The 19794-nt window shown below is 43.0% G+C and overlaps 1 protein-coding gene across 3 annotated transcripts in view; it reads left to right on the top strand.

The window, feature by feature from the left end:
- The first annotated feature begins 956 nt into the window (after window positions 1–956).
- Window positions 957–19794, top strand: part of TLK1 (tousled like kinase 1) — a 70889-nt gene continuing 52051 nt past the window's right edge. For 2 of the 3 annotated variants that reach the window (XM_080622134.1, XM_080622133.1), the window contains exon 1: window positions 1299–1699. In XM_080622134.1, coding sequence (XP_080478260.1) covers window positions 1555–1699 — 145 coding nt within the window. In that variant the 5' untranslated portion in view covers window positions 1299–1554. Of the gene's footprint in view, window positions 1030–1298; window positions 1700–19794 lie in introns of those variants that run through there. The other variant, XM_080622135.1, reaches the window with a different exon arrangement.

Here is a 19794-nt window from a genome sequence, read left to right as displayed (position 1 = left end):
ACAGAATTGGTAATATCTGCCAGATCTGCCACCCAACATTAGTAGTCTATTCTTGCCTTTCTCAAATAGAGGGGAAAGTAGGTTAGTAGATGGCCAGGGTGTCTCCACACAGCAACCACAAAATAAGTGCCATGCCTGGCTGATGAATATGCTTCTTTATATATGCAGAATGCAATATATCTACAAACCATGACTTTTTTTTAAAGTAATCTAAGTCACTGTCATACCCAAGTTGCACTCATTCATTAAAAGGCTTTGTTCCAAAACTGACTTTGCCATGTATCTCACATTCTCAGCGAAGGCTATGTTAGGTTTTAAGGATGGGAAAACTGAAAACTGGGTTTAAATTACGCTATGTCTGCACTTTAGTCTAATTCAAGGAGAGATACGTTCTGAGAGACGCACAGGCCAGGGCTGGTGCCCAGCGGGGAGCCCCAGCCTGCTGGGTGAGGCAGATGAGCTCTGGTGGCGCCTGGCACATGGCTCCTGCTGAGCTGCAGCTCATCTACCGGGAGCTGCTGCTTTGCAGCGAGGCAGGTTACGGCTGGCGAGCAACACGTTCTCCCTGAGGACAACAGCTTCTTTCGGGTCCTCGCCGAGTCTCCATCGCCACACCTCCCTGCTCGGGAAAAGAAAAACACGTGAAACACGGCACAGCCGCGGAGCAAATGCTTCAAACACAACACGCACCCACATCGTCTTGGGGAGCGCCCCGCTCAGTCAAGCAGTTACCGCCCGTACTCACCGCAGCACCGGGCTGGGCTCGCCCCCCTGGTCCCACGCCGGGTGGTGCCGGGTCTCCTGCGCGGCCTCGGCTCCACCGCACACGGTCTTGCTTCTGCCCTCGGGCCGGCCGCCGTGTCTTCCCTTGCGGGTGGCAGGGGAAGGCGCGGCGGCCGGCCCGAGGGCTCCGGCGTGTGCTGACCGGGCCGCCTAGCAGATCCGGACGAAGGGAAGCACCGCGGCCTCAGGGAAGCCACCTCCAGCCCCGCCGCCGCAGCCGGCGGAGCGCTGCCAGCGGCGCGAAAGGTGCGCGCTGGGCTGGGGAGGGAGGTCCCGCCGGGGGACGGGGGTCAGCGGGCTGGGGCAGAGAGCGGTCATGGAGGTAGTGGTCGGCCGGCGCTCTGAGGCCACAGGGCAGGTGCGCCCGCGGCGGGCGTTGCTTACCCGCCCGCCGCCCCTGGGCGGCTACAGCACGGCGGGGCTCGGCAGAGCGCGGCGCTCGCTCGGCTCACGATCGTGTTTGCGCATGACCCCTCCCCGCCTGCGCCCTCCCCTCCCCGGCGGCAGCGGGGAAGGTTAGCCTCAGACACAGGCGGCTGCTCGGCGGTGGCGGCCGCGGCGACGCAGTGCAGAGGTGTGGGCAGGTTGCGCCGGCCGCGCGCCCCGTCTCTCCTGCGTCCCGCCTGCCTCCGGAGCCCGCTCCCCGCCGGCGGCCTCCCCGCGCCGGTGTCGGGCCGGCCCCCCGGCCATGAGCGCGGTGCTGGGTGTCCCCCCGCCGCGCCGCCTCCCCCGCCGCCCCCGGCGGCTGCCGGGCTCCAGGAAAGTAGCTTGATGAGTGTCCAAAGTAGCAGTGGAAGTTTGGAGGGGCCGCCATCTTGGTCCCGGCTCTCCACGTCCCCACCGAGCCTGCAGGGCTGCTCCGCGGCGGCGGCCTCCCAGCTCCACGGCGCGCCTCCCGGCAAGCCGCCCAAGGAAGGTAACCAGCGCCCCGCGGGGCTGCGCGGGGGGCCCGGCCCTCGGGGAGGGGCCCGGCAACCGCCGCCGGAGGCCAGTCCCGGGCTGGCGGGGAGCGGTGGTGATGGTGGTGCGGGGTCAGCGTTGGGCCCGGTGGCGGCGAGAGGAGCCTCGGGCGCTGGGTGAGCGGGGGCCCCCGCCCGCGCCTCCCGCCGCCTCTCGTCAGCGCGGCGGCGCCTTGTTGTTTCCCCCCCTGCCTCCGGGCCGCGGAGTGGGATCGGCCGCTCTCCCTCCTCTCCGGGGCCGTCTGCCCGCCCGCAAGAGCCGCTCGAGTCTTCTCGCGACGCGGCTCTCCTCGGGCGGCCGCTCGAAATCGGTTCCCCTCCGCCAGCGGCAAAGTAAAAGTGCTGCGCCGGAGGATGCGGCCGTTGTTGCTGGATGGAGGGAGTCGGGCACTTTTGGCATCATGGAGGTGGGGAGGAGAGAGGGGCCGACAGTGGCGGGTTCGTCCCCGTGGGAAAGGCGCCCTCGGGGTGGCCGGTTTTGCGGCCAGAAGTGACAGGGCGCCTTACGGCCACCGCGGAATGACTGCAACTTTCTCCTGTCCTCCATCACGCCTTAGATGATAATATTTTTCTCCTCCCTCCCCTGCTCCTCCCCTCTTGTGTTACACCGACAGCAGGGTGTTGTGGGTGTTTGCAGGGAATATCTGTATGAAGGTTATGAGCAAACAAGTCCCTTTGCTATTCCCTTTCGGGTATTGTCTGGTTTTCCTCCTTGTGTTGAAATGTATTGCCACAAGATGTAGCAGTTATACAGCTAGTGGATCGCTCGGTGCTTTTAGCTAAAATAACTACTTGCTGAACGCCGGTTAGTGGTGGAGGAGAACTTTTATACACAGATACTTGCATACTGAGCAGTTGTATAATTTTACTCCATTTGCCCCGGTTTAATGAATACCATGTAGCATTTCTTGTGGTGTCTGCAGAATGTCATTGCCCAGGCAGGAAACTTGCGAACTTAAAATAGAAATAATAGTGAAAATGGGAAGTCTTTGTTTTTCAGGTCTTCCTGTAGCTGCTTGCTTGCCTTTTTTTTTTTTTTTTGTTTTTGGTTGATAAGCGATGTAAGGACTTGGTAACAGGGATCCGACATCCTGGACACATGCAACGCAGCCCGTGTTTCTCCATTTTCCACACCAGTAGTTGTCAGACTTGTATCACTCTGTGTCACTTTTGCACACGCTCCTGCAGGTAGATTGACATGAAATGCTCTAGAAAATACCTGGAGTGGAATTATGGTATATGTTAAAGATGCTGAGTAAAGTGGCAGGCATTTTGTGCTCGGCTGCTCTGGGAAACGGAAGCTTTCAGAAAAGCAACAACCACCGGCCAAATATGTAGTTTAAGTTTATGGAGAGTAGGTTTCTTCAGTGTTGCAACACTTGTGATGAATATGCCTGCACATAATATCCACGTAGGATGTATACATGAGATATTTTTGTTGTATGTCAGATAGCCAGCATACAGGCTTGAAAAGATTATTGCAGCACAACTTACGTATCTTACCTATTTTAAAGAAAAAAAGATGTTCCTTGACTACCTCTATTTAGACAAGGTAAAACATTTTTGTGAAATTAATTTCTGACATAATGATTCTTTTTACTTTTTTCTTTCTTATGACTCATGCTGTTGGATTTTCTGGGTACTGTAATTTACGTCCTCTAATACAGATTCAAGAGTTAAAGAGTAATCAAACCCTGGTGTTTGCTTAGTTGCTGTATGGTGCTGTATTTGCATGGTGTTTCTGGGTCGGGATAATCGTGTGTCCTCACTAGGTAGGTCTGTTTGAAGATAGGCATCAGCTGCCAGCCATGCTTGGTTTATATTTTGCATTCATGCTCATGGAATGTTATCAGCACACTTTACTTCATGTATGTACATTCTACAGTGAAGTATCTTGCCTGAAAGCAATAGGCCCTGAAATATAAACGTGTCAATATGCCATAGACATTGGCTTATATATGTGAAAGATCAAACTAATAAGGGTGCAGTATTTTCAGTGCAGTGTATTTATAGGAGCTTGTGCTCTCATCGATTCTGAACTTGTGATACCTTGTGATGTTAACAGAGGTTATGAGCTTTGGAGCAGCGTACGAGACTGCTGGCCCATACTGGATCAGAGCTGCGTTGCTGCTAATGCCTCTTCTGGTTCTGGGTGGATGATATTTCCAGGTTACAGTGCATTCAGTTCTTGGGTTGAGCTTGTGGCCCAGCCTAGCCTTCCCCTTCGTGGATTCAGACCTCTGTGACAGTTACGCTTGTGTTGCCTTTGGATGCACAGGCCTTCACTTCATGCACCACGTGTGACGTGGTTTATCTGACCTTACCTGTGATTCACTATGAAAGTCTGGCAAAAGCCCACATCTCTCTATGGATTTTCAAGGGTTCTGATTTATTTAGAACAGAAACCTCCAGCACCCTGATTTAGGAAGTCCTAAAAATATTCTCTGAAGCTGTAATACGGAGAAAGCAAAAAGAAAAGCTCTGAATTTATCTCTTAAGGTTTTAAGATGAAAGGACTGGGATGGACTTAAATGCAGTTGCATCTGTATACTTTTATTGTACCAGAACTGTCCCTTGTTTGCATTTCAGTATAGCTTGTAAATGTCTGTAGTTATGTCAATTGTTTTATATGCTGATAATTGATGTGTGGGATATGTGGTCAGTTATTCAAGAGCCGTGCAATAGATGCTATTGGGAATTTAGGAGGACTGTTACGTGTATTATTTTACATAAGGTATGTGATCATGGGGCTAAATCCTATGCCACAGCTCACATAATTGCAGTCATGCAACTTCATGTTTGAAGTTTCTTAACTTTTGACTGCTTTATGCGTGCGACTAAAAAGACAAGAGCACATAGTTGGAAAATGCTGTTTTGTAAATGGGGGATGTTCAGGCCATTGCTGACAAGGCAGAGAGGCAGAAGAAATTTCCTGAATCATGCAATGGTTTGAAGGGACCTTAAAGATTGTCTGGTTCCAGCCCACTGCCATGGGCAGGGGCACCTTCCACTAAACTAGGTTGCTCAAAGCTAACCTGTCCTTGGACACTTCCAGGGATGGGACAGCTTCTCTGGGCAACCTGTGCCAGTGTCTTGCCACCCTCACAGTAAAGAATTTCTTCCTTATATCTAATCTAAATCTACCTTCTTTCTGTTCAACGCTATTCTTGCTTGTCCTATCACTACATGCCCTTGTAAAAAGTCCCTCTGCAGCTTTCTTGTAGGTCCCCTTTAGGTACTGGATGGCTGCTGTTAGGTCTCCTCAGGGCTTTCTCTTCTCCAGGCTGAACAAGCCCAACTCTCTCATCCTATCTTCATAGGAGAGGTGTTCCAGCCCTCTGAGCATCTTTGTGGCCTCCTCTGGACTCACTCCAACAGGTCCACATCCTTCTTATGTTAGAAGCCCCAGAGTGAGCACAGTACTCCAGGTGGGGTCTCACCAGAGCAGAGTAGAGGGGGAGAATCCCCTCTCTCAACCTGCTGGTCACGCTGCTTTCCATGCAGCTTTCCTGGGCTGCAAGTGCATGTTGTCAGATCATGTTGAGCTTCTTCCTTAACCAACACCTCCAAGATTTGGGAGATACATATGGATGTTTTAGAATAGCTTCTCTTTTGAGGTAGGGAGCAGTGCCACAGTGTCTGGTAGTCAAGCATGATGCAAGTTATTTTTTTGTTTGTGCTCTTGGCTTTTGACACTTTACTAAAAGGAAAACAATGCCAAATACAACTGTGAATTACCATGACAGGAGTGTGCATTTCAGTTTTCAAATTTGAAGCCAAATTAACATATGATGACAAAATGGTAAATAAACTCAGGACATGTATCTGAAACACTTTGGAGAACTAATGCTGTAGGAGTAACAAATTTTGTTGGTAATTTTTTTCTTTTAAATTTGTTAAATGTATATTATTTTTATTTATTGTTACCTAAAACATAATGGTAGTTGTCTGTCGTAAAGGTACAGTTTTTCCTCCTTAAGTTTCCAGTCTAGAAAATGTTTCTAGATGCCAGGTTGTATCCCATATGCTACATATAGTGTATTAGTCCATGAACATGGAAGATAGCTCATCTTACTAAATCTTCCTGGGTTGTTTTTTTTCTCTGTTGTTTGCTTATAGTGTAAAAGCTCAACTGCTTCATTTGCTTAACCAGTAAGTTCTCAGTAAGTTTGTTGGGTTTTGTCGTTCAACTGTAGATTGAGAATTTGATGGATTTGGCTGGTTCACGTGAGGACAGAGAAAAATGGGAACACTTGACGTTTAAAGATGATGGTATGTTTTTATTTAGGATGAGCACAGCAGTAATGAAAGATTATTTGGGCTGGCTGTCGCATGAGCAGGTGTTGTGGAAGACTTCATGTTGATCCCCTGGTATGCAGAGATTCTAGCTTGTGATTTTGTTGCTGGTTTTGTTGAAGATGTGTTTCTTAGTGAGCTGATGCTAATGCCAAGTTGTAGTGAGATTTTGTAGCATGCCCAAATGAGAAAAAGTGACCTTTTTTTTAATATAGATCTTTATTTGAATCTGGTTTTCTGAAAGACAAGCGCTGCAGAGAATAGAGCAAATTAGTGCTTGGGTAGTTGTTTTATTTTAATTCTGTTTTAACTTGCTAGAATGGAATTTCCCATTAAACTATTCTATTTTAAAGGGAGAGAGAATCAATATGTTTAAGGACAGGCTGTATTTATTTATTTATTATCTCCATTCAAAGAAAAAGTTTGTTATTTCAGTTTTTTTCCCTCTGATTTTTTTCTTGTTTGCTGTTTCTTTCAGCAAGTAATTTTTTTTCTTCAGTAAGCTGTAATAAACTTGCAGACCAGAGTTATTATTAATAAGCAATTAGTCTTGTCATTTCTTTGGATTTTCTTAAAGCTGGATAATTCTAAATGATTGCAAAATACTGTTGGGAGTCCTGGGAAAGAGGTGTATATGTGCATCGTGGTCAAAGTTAGGTCTACAGAATTTTGCTACCTGAAGAATGGAGGTTATGGAAATATGACAGGTTTAAATAATCCTTTATGCTTTCCGTGTTCTGGATACAAGGCTGTGTTTTGAAGTAGTACTTGCTCCCAATCCACATTACTCCCATACTCAATTTGTTACCCCTATGCTGAGGTGGTTTTTTTTTTTTTTTCACATGTGAGAATGTTGAAGTTAGAAAACTGTGTTTATGCAGTGAAGCATTTTCTGAACTGTAGCTCCCCTAAAATGTAAAAGCACACAAGGAGGGGGAAGAAGAGCTTTATTAACTTCTTCCTGTTTTGCTTGGAGTGTTTCTGCTGCAAAAGAGCAAAAGGGAAATTTGGTTTGCCAAATTGCTCTGAGTGGAGGTGAAAGTGGTTAGAGGAAGAAGAGTGGTCAGGTTTGCTGTTGAGAATGCCAGTGCTCCACATGTCATTGTTGGAAAGTGGTTAAACAGAAACTGGCGACCATAATATAACCCAGTTTCTAAGGTGGGCCTGCAAGTAGACAACTTCTAATGGTTGCTGAAGATAACAAGGGGCAAGCACTGCATTTTATGTTTAGTACTCATGGGCTGAGTTTGGTAGCGGTAGAGAGGAGTTAGTAAGCATCAGAAGGTATGTTGAATCCTACATTTCCCTTCATCTTGACTCCATGCTTATTGAGATGCTCTGTTTAGGGTAGAACCTAAGGCTGTGCTTCCTTCCCAGGCACCTCTCTGGAGGTCTTATTCCTTTCTTTCATTCCTGAGCCAAGCACTGGAATATGCCAGCAGAAGAATCCTGGCAAACCAGTGTTTCCCTGGGGAGGATGCAGTAGGTGACGGGAATATGAATGCTTGTAAGCTTTAATTGACCTTTGTCAAACTTAATCCCCAAAGTGGGGAGAAGAAGGACTTAAAGTGACGCTGCATGTGCTGAAGTTTTAACAGGGGAAGGCTGGGGCTGTGCAAGCCTTTGGGGGTGGGTCTGTGCTAGAGGGATTGACTGAAATCAGAGTGATTATATTACTAATTTTAATCATGACATAAATCAGCAAGCAGGAAATCCTGATTAAATAATTGTTTTTAATTTTATTTTGCATTTGTGCTTAATTATTTTTTCTAAAGAAAAGTTGATTCTAATTGGTCTAATTTGATCATGCCTTTTGCCAGGCAGGAGGGTATGCATCTATATGCATTTAAGTAGTTATGCAGCTTAGTTTCTTAATGTTTAAGAAACATAATTCCCCATGCTTTAGATAGCTTTTAGCTAACTTTATTAGCTAGCTAAAATGAATCCTAATTGTGCTAGATACATAAGAAGAAACAAATATATCCAACTGTGTTTTGCATTTAAACCAGATTAAGTAGACTTGTCTGTAGTTTGTGACACGAGTCCGTTATTTCCTGTCATCATCACACCCTGTGAGATTTGGAGTTAATAGATCAAATCCAGTCACTGTTCCTTCTTGTTCATAGTTTGGAAAAGAAAGTCAGGCTTTCCTACTTTCCTAGTTGTCCATTGCTCTTCAGCAGTTCCAAGTGAACCAACTGTTGAAGTGGTTAAACAGGCGAAAATGGCAGAAGTGGTTGCTGGTGAAAGCCGATCAAGTGGCTCAGAGCTCTGATTTGGCATCTTGCTGGCAGCTTCCAGCGATGTGATGGTTTGGCTGCCAGCAGAGCATAAAAGTTTATATCGTTTGAATGTATTTTTACCTTGTATGAATTTAATGGATCGTCAAGTTTAAACCTCACCATAGATTCTTATCGCATCAAGTTTAGCTTAAGTGTTTAATGCTGGAGTGTATTTTTAAAATAAACAGCTAGGAAAAATTACCAACTCAGTGCTCAAAAGTCCATTGTAGCTTTAGCTGGAGAGGTCCTGGGACAGATGAATGTCCTCCAAGGATTCAGAGATTAAGCTAGAGGTTGTTGGGTGGTTACACAACTGTGATGGGAATCTGGTTGCTTTGGGAGATTACTGGAGCTTTTATGTGAAACAGAACGCCATAGAGAAGGTTGTATTCCCTGGGACTGCCTCTGCGTGCTGAGAGGTGGCAGCAGGAGCATTAAGCAATGTATCTTGCCTCATCATATCTGCACAGTTCCGAGTGTGTGGAAACTTAAAGGCCGCAGTGCTTTCTTTATAATGTCTTTAAGAACAAAGCACTTTGCACTCCTTTAAGAGATGAGGATGGTGGTAAGAAACTCCAGAGTGCCTTTTACAAGAAATGAAGCCCAACCAGAATTACCTGGAGATTGGCAAGTGCTGGATTCCCTTTCTTTGGACTTCTAATACAGCTGTATGTATAATAGAAAAGGAAGAAAAATACCTTTTTTTTTCTTTTTTTATTTTCAGAATAACAGGTAATCTTGATGCTTTTAGAAAAATCCATTGTATGATGTCACATACACCCAACCTTTTAGATATTTAATTTTATGAGTACCTGGAGCTCAAGGCATGTAATAGCTTCACGCACCCTGTCCTGCAGCTTCCAGTGGGTTGCAAATTCTTATTTTTTTGGTAAGTAATAGAACCTCTGAACTGCTACCTAAGGGCAGCAAATTGGAAAGTAACATTAAATACACAAATATTTAAGTTGCTTTTCTTAACTCCTGTAAGTCTGACAGAATTTGATTTATATCTGGTCTTCACTTGGTTGGTGTCTGCCCGTGGCATCACAGGGGTGTTTCTCATTTCTCCACCACTGAACTCTTGGACTCCTTGGTTCTATGGAGAAAAACTCAGATGATGCTACCATCATCTGAGTAGGATTTCTAATACTTCTTTTCTTCATTCTTGTGGCTTAGGCTAATCAGGCCTATGCACTGAATAGCTGTAATTGTTAAATATTGTGTTTTCTAGTTAATGCTGCACTCTTATAGGTTCCCCAGTTTCGTCCTAAATTTTGCAGCTGTACTTCTGCCAGTGCTTTTTGGTTTTTTGTTTGTTTGGTTTTTTTGTGGTGTAATACCCTCCTTCTAGCTATTTTGGACCTTGAGGAGGTTGCTGTCTTTGCCATTTCTTAGCTTATTCCTAGTAAAAGCAGTGAGAGTAGTGTCCTTTAGTAAGTTGGTAATTTCATTATGAAGCAATTGAAAACATACACAATTAATAGTATTCATTTTAACATCAGTAGAAATGTGCAGTTGTAAATTAAATATACAGAATTATAATTTAAAACATGTTCGTTTACAACACAAGTTCTAGTTTTGGTGAACACTGGTGACTTACAACAAGGTTTATATTTTTGTAAGTGATAACACTGTAAAGACCAACCACATTTGCACATATAAGATCATAATGAAACCAGTTCTTTCAATAAATATGTTTGTATAGTGAAAAATATAGTAACTTTGAAATAGTTTTGTTATTTTATCTTTTACAAATACCATGTTTATGGAGGAAAGCATTTTGCAGGTATTATGCTGGAGGTCTTAACTTAGTGGCGAATTCTCTTGGTGTCGATAGGGAATGATCTGTTCTTAACAGTTCTGTTAAAAGTTTTATGAAAAGATGTATCAGAAGTTTTGAAACTTTTCAAAGTAAAAGTCCTTTGTTAGTGCTAAGTCATGATAAGGTATATCCTCGAGAGTCTTGCTGCCCTTGCGGCAGCTCTTTTCCCTGTGTGTGTCCCCTTCCACTGCTAGATGAGAATTTACACGGTGGTGTGAAGAGTGATGGTAGTCTGATTATCTTCATGAAGTAATTTTAGTTGTGGTAGTGCTGATTATAGATTATTAAGAATAGGTTTACTGGTATTGGTCACTATGGTTTTTGTTTCTTTTGCAAGTCAGTTATTCCTTGAGCTGACTGTTGTTCGGGAGTGGTTGCTGTGTCTTTGATACATGGTCCAGAAACTTTTTAATTACTAGTGTTGCATTTTAGTTTCAGTAGTTTTATTCACAGTACAGAACTATAGAAGGCTATCTAGCAAGTTTTCTGCAAGCTTCAACTTTGAATAAGGTAGACGAATTCTTGTTATAGTACCTTTGTATTTAGTGTCATGAAGAGTCATTATGAGTGGGATTTTTGTATTTTAAAGTGATACAGATCAGAGGAATTCCTGAAGATGCAGGTTTAGAATTTTAAAATGAGATACAAAAAGCACTTTTTGCTGTTCACATTATTGCTTCAGTATGTGATTGTTTTCTGTGAAGTTCATTGCCTATTTAATTTACCTCTACTTACATAATCAGATTGTGTATTACCTCTTTCTAATTAAATTGTATTATTAAATGATTGTGATACTAATAATGCCTAAGAGGGGTAACACCAGTATTCAGACTATGAAAGGCAAAAATCATGGACTTTGCTTCCTTGTTAGATGGTATTTTGTATTCTGCATCCATAGATAATTTTCTTTTTTCAGTCTCTTGTTTGATACATGCTGTCACATCCAGAACATCCAAGTGGTTAGTATTAAGGAAGAATTATATCATGCATGTACACACTTTTATATATACACAAAATGTGTGTGTGAAGTCTTGATGAGCAGTCTGTTTAGTCATCAGGAATACTAATGTTGTTAGGACCCCCCATCCCCCATAGCAGTCTCATAAACAAGCTCAGCTCACACAAAAACTTCAGCTGCCTTTTAATAAAAAGGTTCTAAACTCCTGTTGTCTGTTATTACATACTTCTTAAAAACCTGGTTCATTTTTCCAAGGATGTGATTTTGTTAAACCTGCTGATGAATACTGCAGATGATACACAATTTGGCTGCTAGATTGGTCATGATCGTTTTGCCATATCTTGATTTTTAGCTTTTTTATATAGGTGTTTGCTTCTAAACAGAATCATAGAGGAGAATAGAAACATGTAGAGTTCACAAAAAAGCAGAGTCTGGTTGTATATTAGATTATACATTAATATTATATTTCTTGTATTTTTTCTCCCTGTTGTACTTGCAACATGTATCATAAGTTGGGAATGAAATGTTGAAGCTATGACAGCAAAATAATTTCCAGTAAATGACCTTAATAGTGATTTTTTTTTCCCCTCCCTTCTCTGTGTCGTGTGATTGAAAGTTGACCTGATTTGTTCTCCTGGCTAAATTGCAACGTGCTGTTCTCCCCGAGCCTTTCACTTGTTTTTCTCTTCTAGAGAAGTGCAAACAACAGGCACTGACCTCTGCCAGCGTCTGACACCACCTTCCTGCTGTTTTCCTTAAATCTTTTTCTTTAAGTTTGTCCATATGAGAGAGAGAGAGAACCTGCTATTTTTACTTCTTTTTCTTGTTCTTGTGGCTTTGAAATCCCATCTTTTTAAGGGAAGCAATGATGAGGCAGCAGTACCAGTGACTGTCAGGAGCTGCAGAATCTGGCAGTGTGCCACTATCTGGGTGGGTTGTGTGTGCTCTCCCCTAGACCAGGTCCCTCAGCCTGCCTCCTCCCACTGCCCGTTTCCCTTCCTGACCGGTGCTGGGCCACAAGAGTGACCTCCAGTCTTGTCCTGCTCCTCTGCTTCCCCTGGGCTTCTCTGAACTGTCATTTTCCTCCCCAGATTGTGGTCCCTCTGCTCAGTTTCCATTTGTGCATGGTGTTGATTTTGCTGGAGGAAAGGTATTCTTTGACAAAGGGAGCAGTCGATGTGATAGAAGCCAGAACCTTCCGGACATTCAAGCATTGACTGTCTGCGCTCAGCTGGAGGTGCACTCGGTGGCATGGTTTTGCGCGGATGCAGCTGGGAGTGTCTCCTCTTGCGTCCCATGTGGGAGCACTGAACTGTTAGTGCTGACAGCGGTCGCAAGTGCTTCGTGCAGTTAAGAGTTCATGGGTGCCTGTGTCTAGAAAGACTGGAGAGGAATGTTGATTTACCTGGGGTGTCAAAATCCTGTTTGGCCAACAGCTACCTCTTGAGAAAAGGTGAAAACCAGTTTCAGATTGTTGTGGGTAAAGGACCAAACGAGGGATTTTTTTGGAAATAACATATTTTATGAGTATGCTTTCAGTCTTTTTTAATAGAAATTCCTCATAATTTTTTTTTTTTAGGTTTAATTCAAGACTGGTCATCACAATTGCTTTTTGTTACATCCATTGAGTCTGAATCTGTTGGGTTTGTTGCATGAATAAGCCAAAGATACCAAGTGATTTCTGGCACAATAAGACATTTTTGGTATGGGTTCTCTCAGTTGATAAATAATCATGTTAGGATGTAGTACTTGCAGAACAACATTTTGTTACATAAAAGTAAATGAAGATAGTGTTCGAGTTAGTGATGGAGGTAGCTACCGAACCAGGTGGTGTGGCTAGCTGTTAGGGATTTAGAAGGGCTTCGTTGGAGACGAGACTGGTATTTGTCCGACCATTCTATCAGCCTCTGCGGGTGCACTCGCTCAGTTGCATTTGCTACCTGCTATTTAAAAGCTCTCCTGTCTCTTTAAAGTCACGCGGCCGTGTCACGTGAGCATGCTGACCGCCGCCGCGTGGTGGTTGTAACTGCCGGCTGCCACCTGAGGGGGGCGCGTCCTGTCCGTTGGCCGTGCCGCAGCGGGCACGGCACGGCGAGGGGGCGGCCTCCGGCGCCACGGGCTTTTCTCCCTAGGAACTGCTGCCGGTGAAGCTTCCTCCTCACTGATGTGGTTTTGTACCGTTGCTTTTACCTCTTCTTAAACTTCAGTTGTCTTTTTGCCACAGAGGTAGCTCACCAAAGCAGTGAAGACTCATCAGGGCTTTAGCCTTATCTGTCTCATTTGGACTCTGCCTTTTCTAACTGGTGGAGGTAAGCTTGGCTCAGCTCTGGATCCTCTCGAAGTCTGGCATAGGTTTGTTGATAGATTTATTCAGTTTTAAAATATCTCCCATGTAGTTAGCTTGGTTTAGTCAGCCCCAAAGTCAGGAGTGTGGGAGCATGCGTGTTAAGTGTATGCCAAGTGAAAGGCATCCTCGCTTCTCAACTCTTGGTAACCTCCTGGTAGCACTGGCTCCTCTGTCTCTGTCAAATTGGCTGAGGTAGGTTCCAGGAGGCCTGCTTCAACCAAGAATTCCATCATCCTCCTCTGCATCTGATATGAGCTATTTTCAGGAAAAGCCCTCCATTACCTCCTGTCAGTTGGGGAAGAGAACTTGGATCACACTTGTTTTTACTAAAATTACAGCCACGGTAGTCCACAGAAGCTGGTGTAGTATCCGTATCCTTTAATGAAGAAGAGCTGTGGTTAGTTTTGTAGAGGAACAAGTACTATGAGCTGAGTGTTTGAGTGCATCTACATGGTGAATGATGTTAATTGCACATAAGTATTTTTACTGGTGTCTTGAAGTATGTTTGGAATAAATACCTGAATCCATTTGTTTGGGGCTTTTTTCCACTATCAAAGCCTAAAAATCTGCCCTTTTTCAGGGCTTTAACTGATGTCCCTGCCCATGGCAGGGGGGTTGGAACTAGATGATCTTACGGTCCTTTCCAACCCTAACTATTCTATGATTCTATGATTTATGTTATGAAATTTTATTCACATGATCACAGACTTTCTTCCATGAAGTCAGTTTGCTAAAACCTATTTGCCACAGACTTTCTTCCATGAAGTCAGTTTGCTAAAACCTATTTGCTCTGCCTGCAAGATGGGCAGTTCTCAGGAAGGGCCTATGCTGAAAGGAATGAGAATCCCTTTCTTCTAAAGCATGAATGAAAGTGATAGTATAGCAGAAAAGAAAGCTGGTTTAAAATTAGGCGTTCAGCGCTGGATGGGAGAAATGGCTGTAAAGCAGATTTCTTTAATGGTAATGCTGAGCAATACTAAAACTGAATTTTTGACAGATGATTACATAGGATGTTTCTTTGTCTGTGCACTGGGTGGGTGCTGAATTTTTAAAAATGTTCAGTACACAAAGTTGCAACTGAATTTATTGTACACTGTTGATATCAATAGGCTTTGTAGCTGTGCTGTAAGAAAGACGAGTACAACGTTGAAAATATATTTTCCCCTTACCTTTAAACTTGAATTTTAACTGTTTCCTGTGTGATTTCATACAAGTCTCATTTTTTCCCTGTTTAGAATGCGAGCAGTGCTGCAAAGTCCTAGGAACATATAGGCGTAGTAGTCATTAACATGTCAGCTTTACATGTGTGTAATTTCTCTATTTAAAGCCATATTCTGAGAGGCTCCTCCCTACAAGGGACTTTAAGGAAATGATTTTCTTCCCCTATTCTGTGAAGTTTGGATTGTTCTGTCAGTTCAGAAGCTGCTGGTTGAATTGTAAATTAAAAAGCCGCAAACCCCTAAGGAGCACCACCAAAGGAGCACCACAAAAACCTAAGAAGCACCTTCTGTGAGCACCACCTATAGACAGGCTGCCTACAAGAGAAAAATCATGAGCCATCTTCTAGGTAGCATGGCCCTCTCAGCATGGCGGGGAGGGAGGGTACCTGTTGTATGAGCTGCCCACTTGGTGTGATGGCTTCTCACAAAGCAGTAATTCGGCAGCCTAAATCTCTTAATGTAAATTTGTTTTATTTGTTTCAATTGTCACTATTTTTTATGCTGTGTACACCACACAGGTATTTTGAAAAGAGGAAATCGGCCGTGTTGTTTGAGGTTAGTGCCTTTTTTTCTTAAGATGGTATAGTTCAAAAGCCAAAGTAGTTCATAAATCTTGTGCTTACAGTTAGAGGTGAATTTACTGTCCCAGTTTAATCTTAGAGGTGCAATAAGCTTTTCTACTTGTTTGATGTTAAACTGTGGTTGCTTATATAAGTATATGGGGGTTGAAGTTCTAGTTGATTGTAATGTTATGAGTGAAATAGATGAATGTATTTTGAAAGACTTAGGGGTTTTTGCTGAATTTCTTATTTGTAGCATGTTGTTTACCATGTCATGGTGAAAACAACATTGGTTGAGAGTTACATACTGTTATCAGCATTTCGTTATATCCTGTGTGTTTTAGGGAGCAGAGCACTTTTCTCTGCCTGTACGGTCAGTGGACTGTCTGTGCTGGGAAGATTTTGGAGATCATGAGGGCAGAAATGGCAGTAGGAGTTACAGAAGTAAGGAGATTAGGAAATACAGGGAATTAACAACTGAAACACACTTCTTTTGACACAAATACAGCTTTCAAATACCAAATGACTGGTATTAAAAAAAAAAAAATACATTTATTCTATGACATTGTTGGGGGGATTTTGGACTGCCTGTCTATCCTATAGTTAACTTCCAGACAAATTTATTCGGGGGAAAAGTGCACAATTTGTATTTGTTCCTTCATGGTTTACTTTTTCTGAAGAGTGAGGATGAGAACCAAAAACTCTATGGGAAGGGGCATTGCTCGCTCTCTTCCTGCTCCATAGGTGACCTCTGCTTTTAACTTCCTTTTCACTTCTTCATTAGATAGCAGAAACCACTGTTTATTTTTGATGTGTGCAAAAGGTCTGTGCCATTTTAATGCTTGCAGTACAGCCATTTTGTGGACTAGAGTGTTTAGAGCTCCCAGTTTGTTTCCTAATAAATGAATGCGGCAAATGAAATTTGCTGTACTTTCTGGTATTTCTCTAGGTAGATGTTTTTATTCTTCAGGACTGCTCCAGGCTTTTAGTCCTTTTCAGCATAGAAATAGATGGAATGTAGCGAGCTTTTGTTCAGAACGTGATGCGCTTTTTGAAAGTATCACAAAACTGGTGTTATCTTGTGACCTGTTAGTCTGCATTGCCAACAAGTGACCCATGAACTTGCAGTGTGCTTCTCCCTGCTTACTGCCTCTTCCCCAAGGGGACAGGGAGCGTCTGATTTTGCAGCAAATGAAGCTGAAATGGGCAAATTCTGCTTCTCTGTTTCTGTTTGGTTACTTTTTACAGAGCTGTCTGGAAACAATAGTAATTGCTGCAGATTCCTCTACATAGAGGTGAAAAGGCAGCTGGTAGAGTTAGGCAGGCAGCCTGTCGCCTGCATATGTGTAGCCCAGGCTGTGTTAGTTTTTATCTCTCTTGACATAAAGTTATGTTCAGGGCAGATGTTTGCTACCTAGGAAGACAGTGCTTTAGTGTTTCTGCCACAGACGTCTTGTGTAATTTTGGCCAAGATGTTAGGTGGTGTTTGTAAAATATAAATAGGCTTTTCTTATGTTATAGGGAGACTGTAAGCATAAACTTCTCATCCTGATATTGTATATTTGTTTATTGATCGCAGTAGTAGTAGTGCAGTGCAGTAGAGCAGCACTGATACTGCTATATAGGGCACTAACAAGGACTTTTTTTACTTTTGATTGACCGAGGATCTCCAGTAGACTAAAGCATACACAGGGGTACCGTCATATTTTCTTCTTATCTTCTAATGTGATAGTCTACAATCATTTAGCTATGCATTTAGTGTAGTTTTTCTTTAACCAGACCGTTGTTCTTAACTCTGAAGAAACAAAACTGTTGTTGACCTTACCACTGTGTAGTGAATCTTCCCTTTCCAGTAGAAAGCTGCATGGAACCTTGATGTGGTTAATTAAGGCTTTAGGTGAGACTTCAGAGAGCTTAGTATCCAGTTTATGCAGGCACAGACTATAATGGTTAGAGATGACAAGAAACATCAGGAAGGATCTATTAGTAGGCTACCCAGTTGCTGCCAAAACTAACAGTTGTCTTGAACTTTATTAAAAGCGCTTCATATGATTGCTTTATATCTCTGATTGTTGCATCACTGTAGCAGATGTTCAAATCAGATGCTGTCATAACAAAAAGTTTTACTGAGGATGCATTTGTTTTCAGTACCTATACACTTGTTCAAAATGAGCTAAATGTTTAGAGAAGCACTTCAGACAGCACAAGTCAACTAGTCAATAAACTTGCTCATGGGTATCACCATCTTTAGCTGTAAAGAGTGCAAAACAATCAGTGAAGACTAAGTTAACAAATCTACTTGTTTCTTTGAAACACTCTGGCTCTGCCAGTTCCCTCTTGAGTAGTAGAAGTTGGTGGCATTAATACAGGCATCAAAATCCTTCTGTCAGATCAGAACCCGCTGTTTGGTTGCTCTTGGCAGTTCAGAGTGAGTAATCCAGGTTTCTAAAAAATCAGGAAAATATGACACTTTGGATTATATAGCTACAGGTTTCAAGGGAATGGATACCGTTCGCTGTAACGAACACATTCAGGATATCAGCCATCTGATTTGTATATGTTCAAAGCATTGGCTTCTTTGTCAGGCTCGTTCTGCATATGATATTGTAGCCAACCACTCTGGAAATCTGTTTTTAGCAATTTTTTTAAGCTCTTAGTTGTATGAGTTCAGCTGGGAATGTTCAGGGGTTTGGATGGGTTGAATGAGGCTTTGAGCAACCTCATCTAATGACAGGGGGGTTGGAATGAGATTATCGATAAGGTTCCTTCTAACCCAGACAAACAATTCTATGATTCCATGATATTATTCACTGATGCTACTTTTCTGCAGAGTATTTTTTGTAGCATTTTTTTTTTCTTTGATTGGTACAAGAGGGCTTTCATGGTGGAGAAAGTTCTTGCAGTTTGGGATTTCAATGTATGAAGCACACTCTGGTCTTGCTTAGGTCAGTATTGGTTTTAAGAGCCTAGAAGGAATTACTGGACAAGGAGAGGGATTTTGTATGTGGAAAATTCTTTTTCTGAGTGAACTGGTCTGCTGTTGGGCACAGCAAATGTTTCTGTTACTCTGTACGTGAACTGATCTGTTGAATTCAGTTTTTGTCTAGTTAAGGTGTGTGAAGAAAAGAGAAAATACAGTGATACCAGCCTCCTTACTGCTGTTGGGGGGTGGCAATTCCAAGATAAACAGCTTTCAAGATGCTAGTAATGTACTGCATCATCTATCAGTTGTCCTTTCCCCCTTCATTCATCACGTTGAATGTTATTCAACAGACTCAGGAAGGACCTTGTCATGGTTCTGTTGCTCATAGCAGTATTTGATATGCTAACGCTTTCTGTACATGGTACACATGGGAGTTACATTAGAAGTCGGGGAAATGGAGAAGTGGATGCCATGTTGAATGTTCTGCACTGTATCTTATTTTCTCTTTATTAATTATTCTATACTTGCCAACTCCTAACATTAAAATGGAAAAAGAGACAGCAAAAAATAATGGCATAGTAATTTCTGGGTCAAGATGGGGAAAATGTGGTCTGTGAAGAATTCCTTCAGGAAGAGCTAGCATAAAGAAAAGTCTGGCTAAAACTCAACCAATGTAAGGATTCACATGCCAAATAAAACTAAATTTTGACTTGTTTTCTGAATAACAAACAGGATTGGAATGAGACACAGCATGCCTGTTTCAGTGAATATTGCAGAAAGCTTCAGACCCATCAGCACCATTAATTGTTAGACAGACCTGAGTCTTGAAAACTGTCATAGACATGTATGTTGTTTTTTTCAGGTTTGGGATGTAATTTTTAAAGGTACTTAATCAGTTGGTTTTTTTCTTTGTTTTCAAGTCTTTCCATTTCCTACATTAGTACTTATCTTAGGTACCTCAAGCAGGTTGCGTCTACACCCGTGCAATGGGTTTGTTGTCCGTGATGTTGAAGGAAAGTGCCGTTACTTACATGCAATATGTATTAAAAATGCTGTCACTCAGAAATAAGAGCTCTTTGTTGCTTCAAGAGGCCTGTGCATTGCTCTTGAGCCTTGTGTGGCTTCAAGGCAATTCAGTTGTACTTCCGAGGGGCTGGATTAGCAGAAGGACTTGTCAGAAACAATGCATCACCAGCTTGCCTTGGTCATAATTGCATGCCTGGTTCAAGCCCTGTTACAATAGAACAGACCCTTGGGGAGCTATTGTTCTCTCTGTTGTATGAATCACTCCCTGAGCTCTGAAAGAGCCATTCTGAGTTGCCATCTTTGTGGCATAAACCCATACGCATGAGTATATGTTGTTTGTGGCCAGATAAAGACATTGGGAGGCAACTTGGAAATTCAGCTCTTCTGCTGCTGCCTACAGCCAAATGAGAAGACGCATAATGGCCAAGGGATCCTTAGAAGAGGGTGCCTAGCTGAAAGGTGGGGAGAGTTAAACATTCTTAAATTGTTACACAGAAATGTCTGCTAGCTAATCTGGAGTTGGCTCAAGTAGTTAATTCGTAAGTCTTTCTTCAGGGTGTTAGCAGATGTTCCCTCAGGAACATGTTTCTCTGTAATTCACTTTTCCTTTCCAGGTTG

Source organism: Psittacula echo, assembly GCF_963264785.1.
Source record: "Psittacula echo genome assembly, chromosome: 6".
In the NCBI taxonomy this organism is placed as follows: Eukaryota; Metazoa; Chordata; class Aves; order Psittaciformes; family Psittacidae; genus Psittacula; species Psittacula echo.
This window is presented reverse-complemented; position numbering and strand designations above follow the sequence as displayed.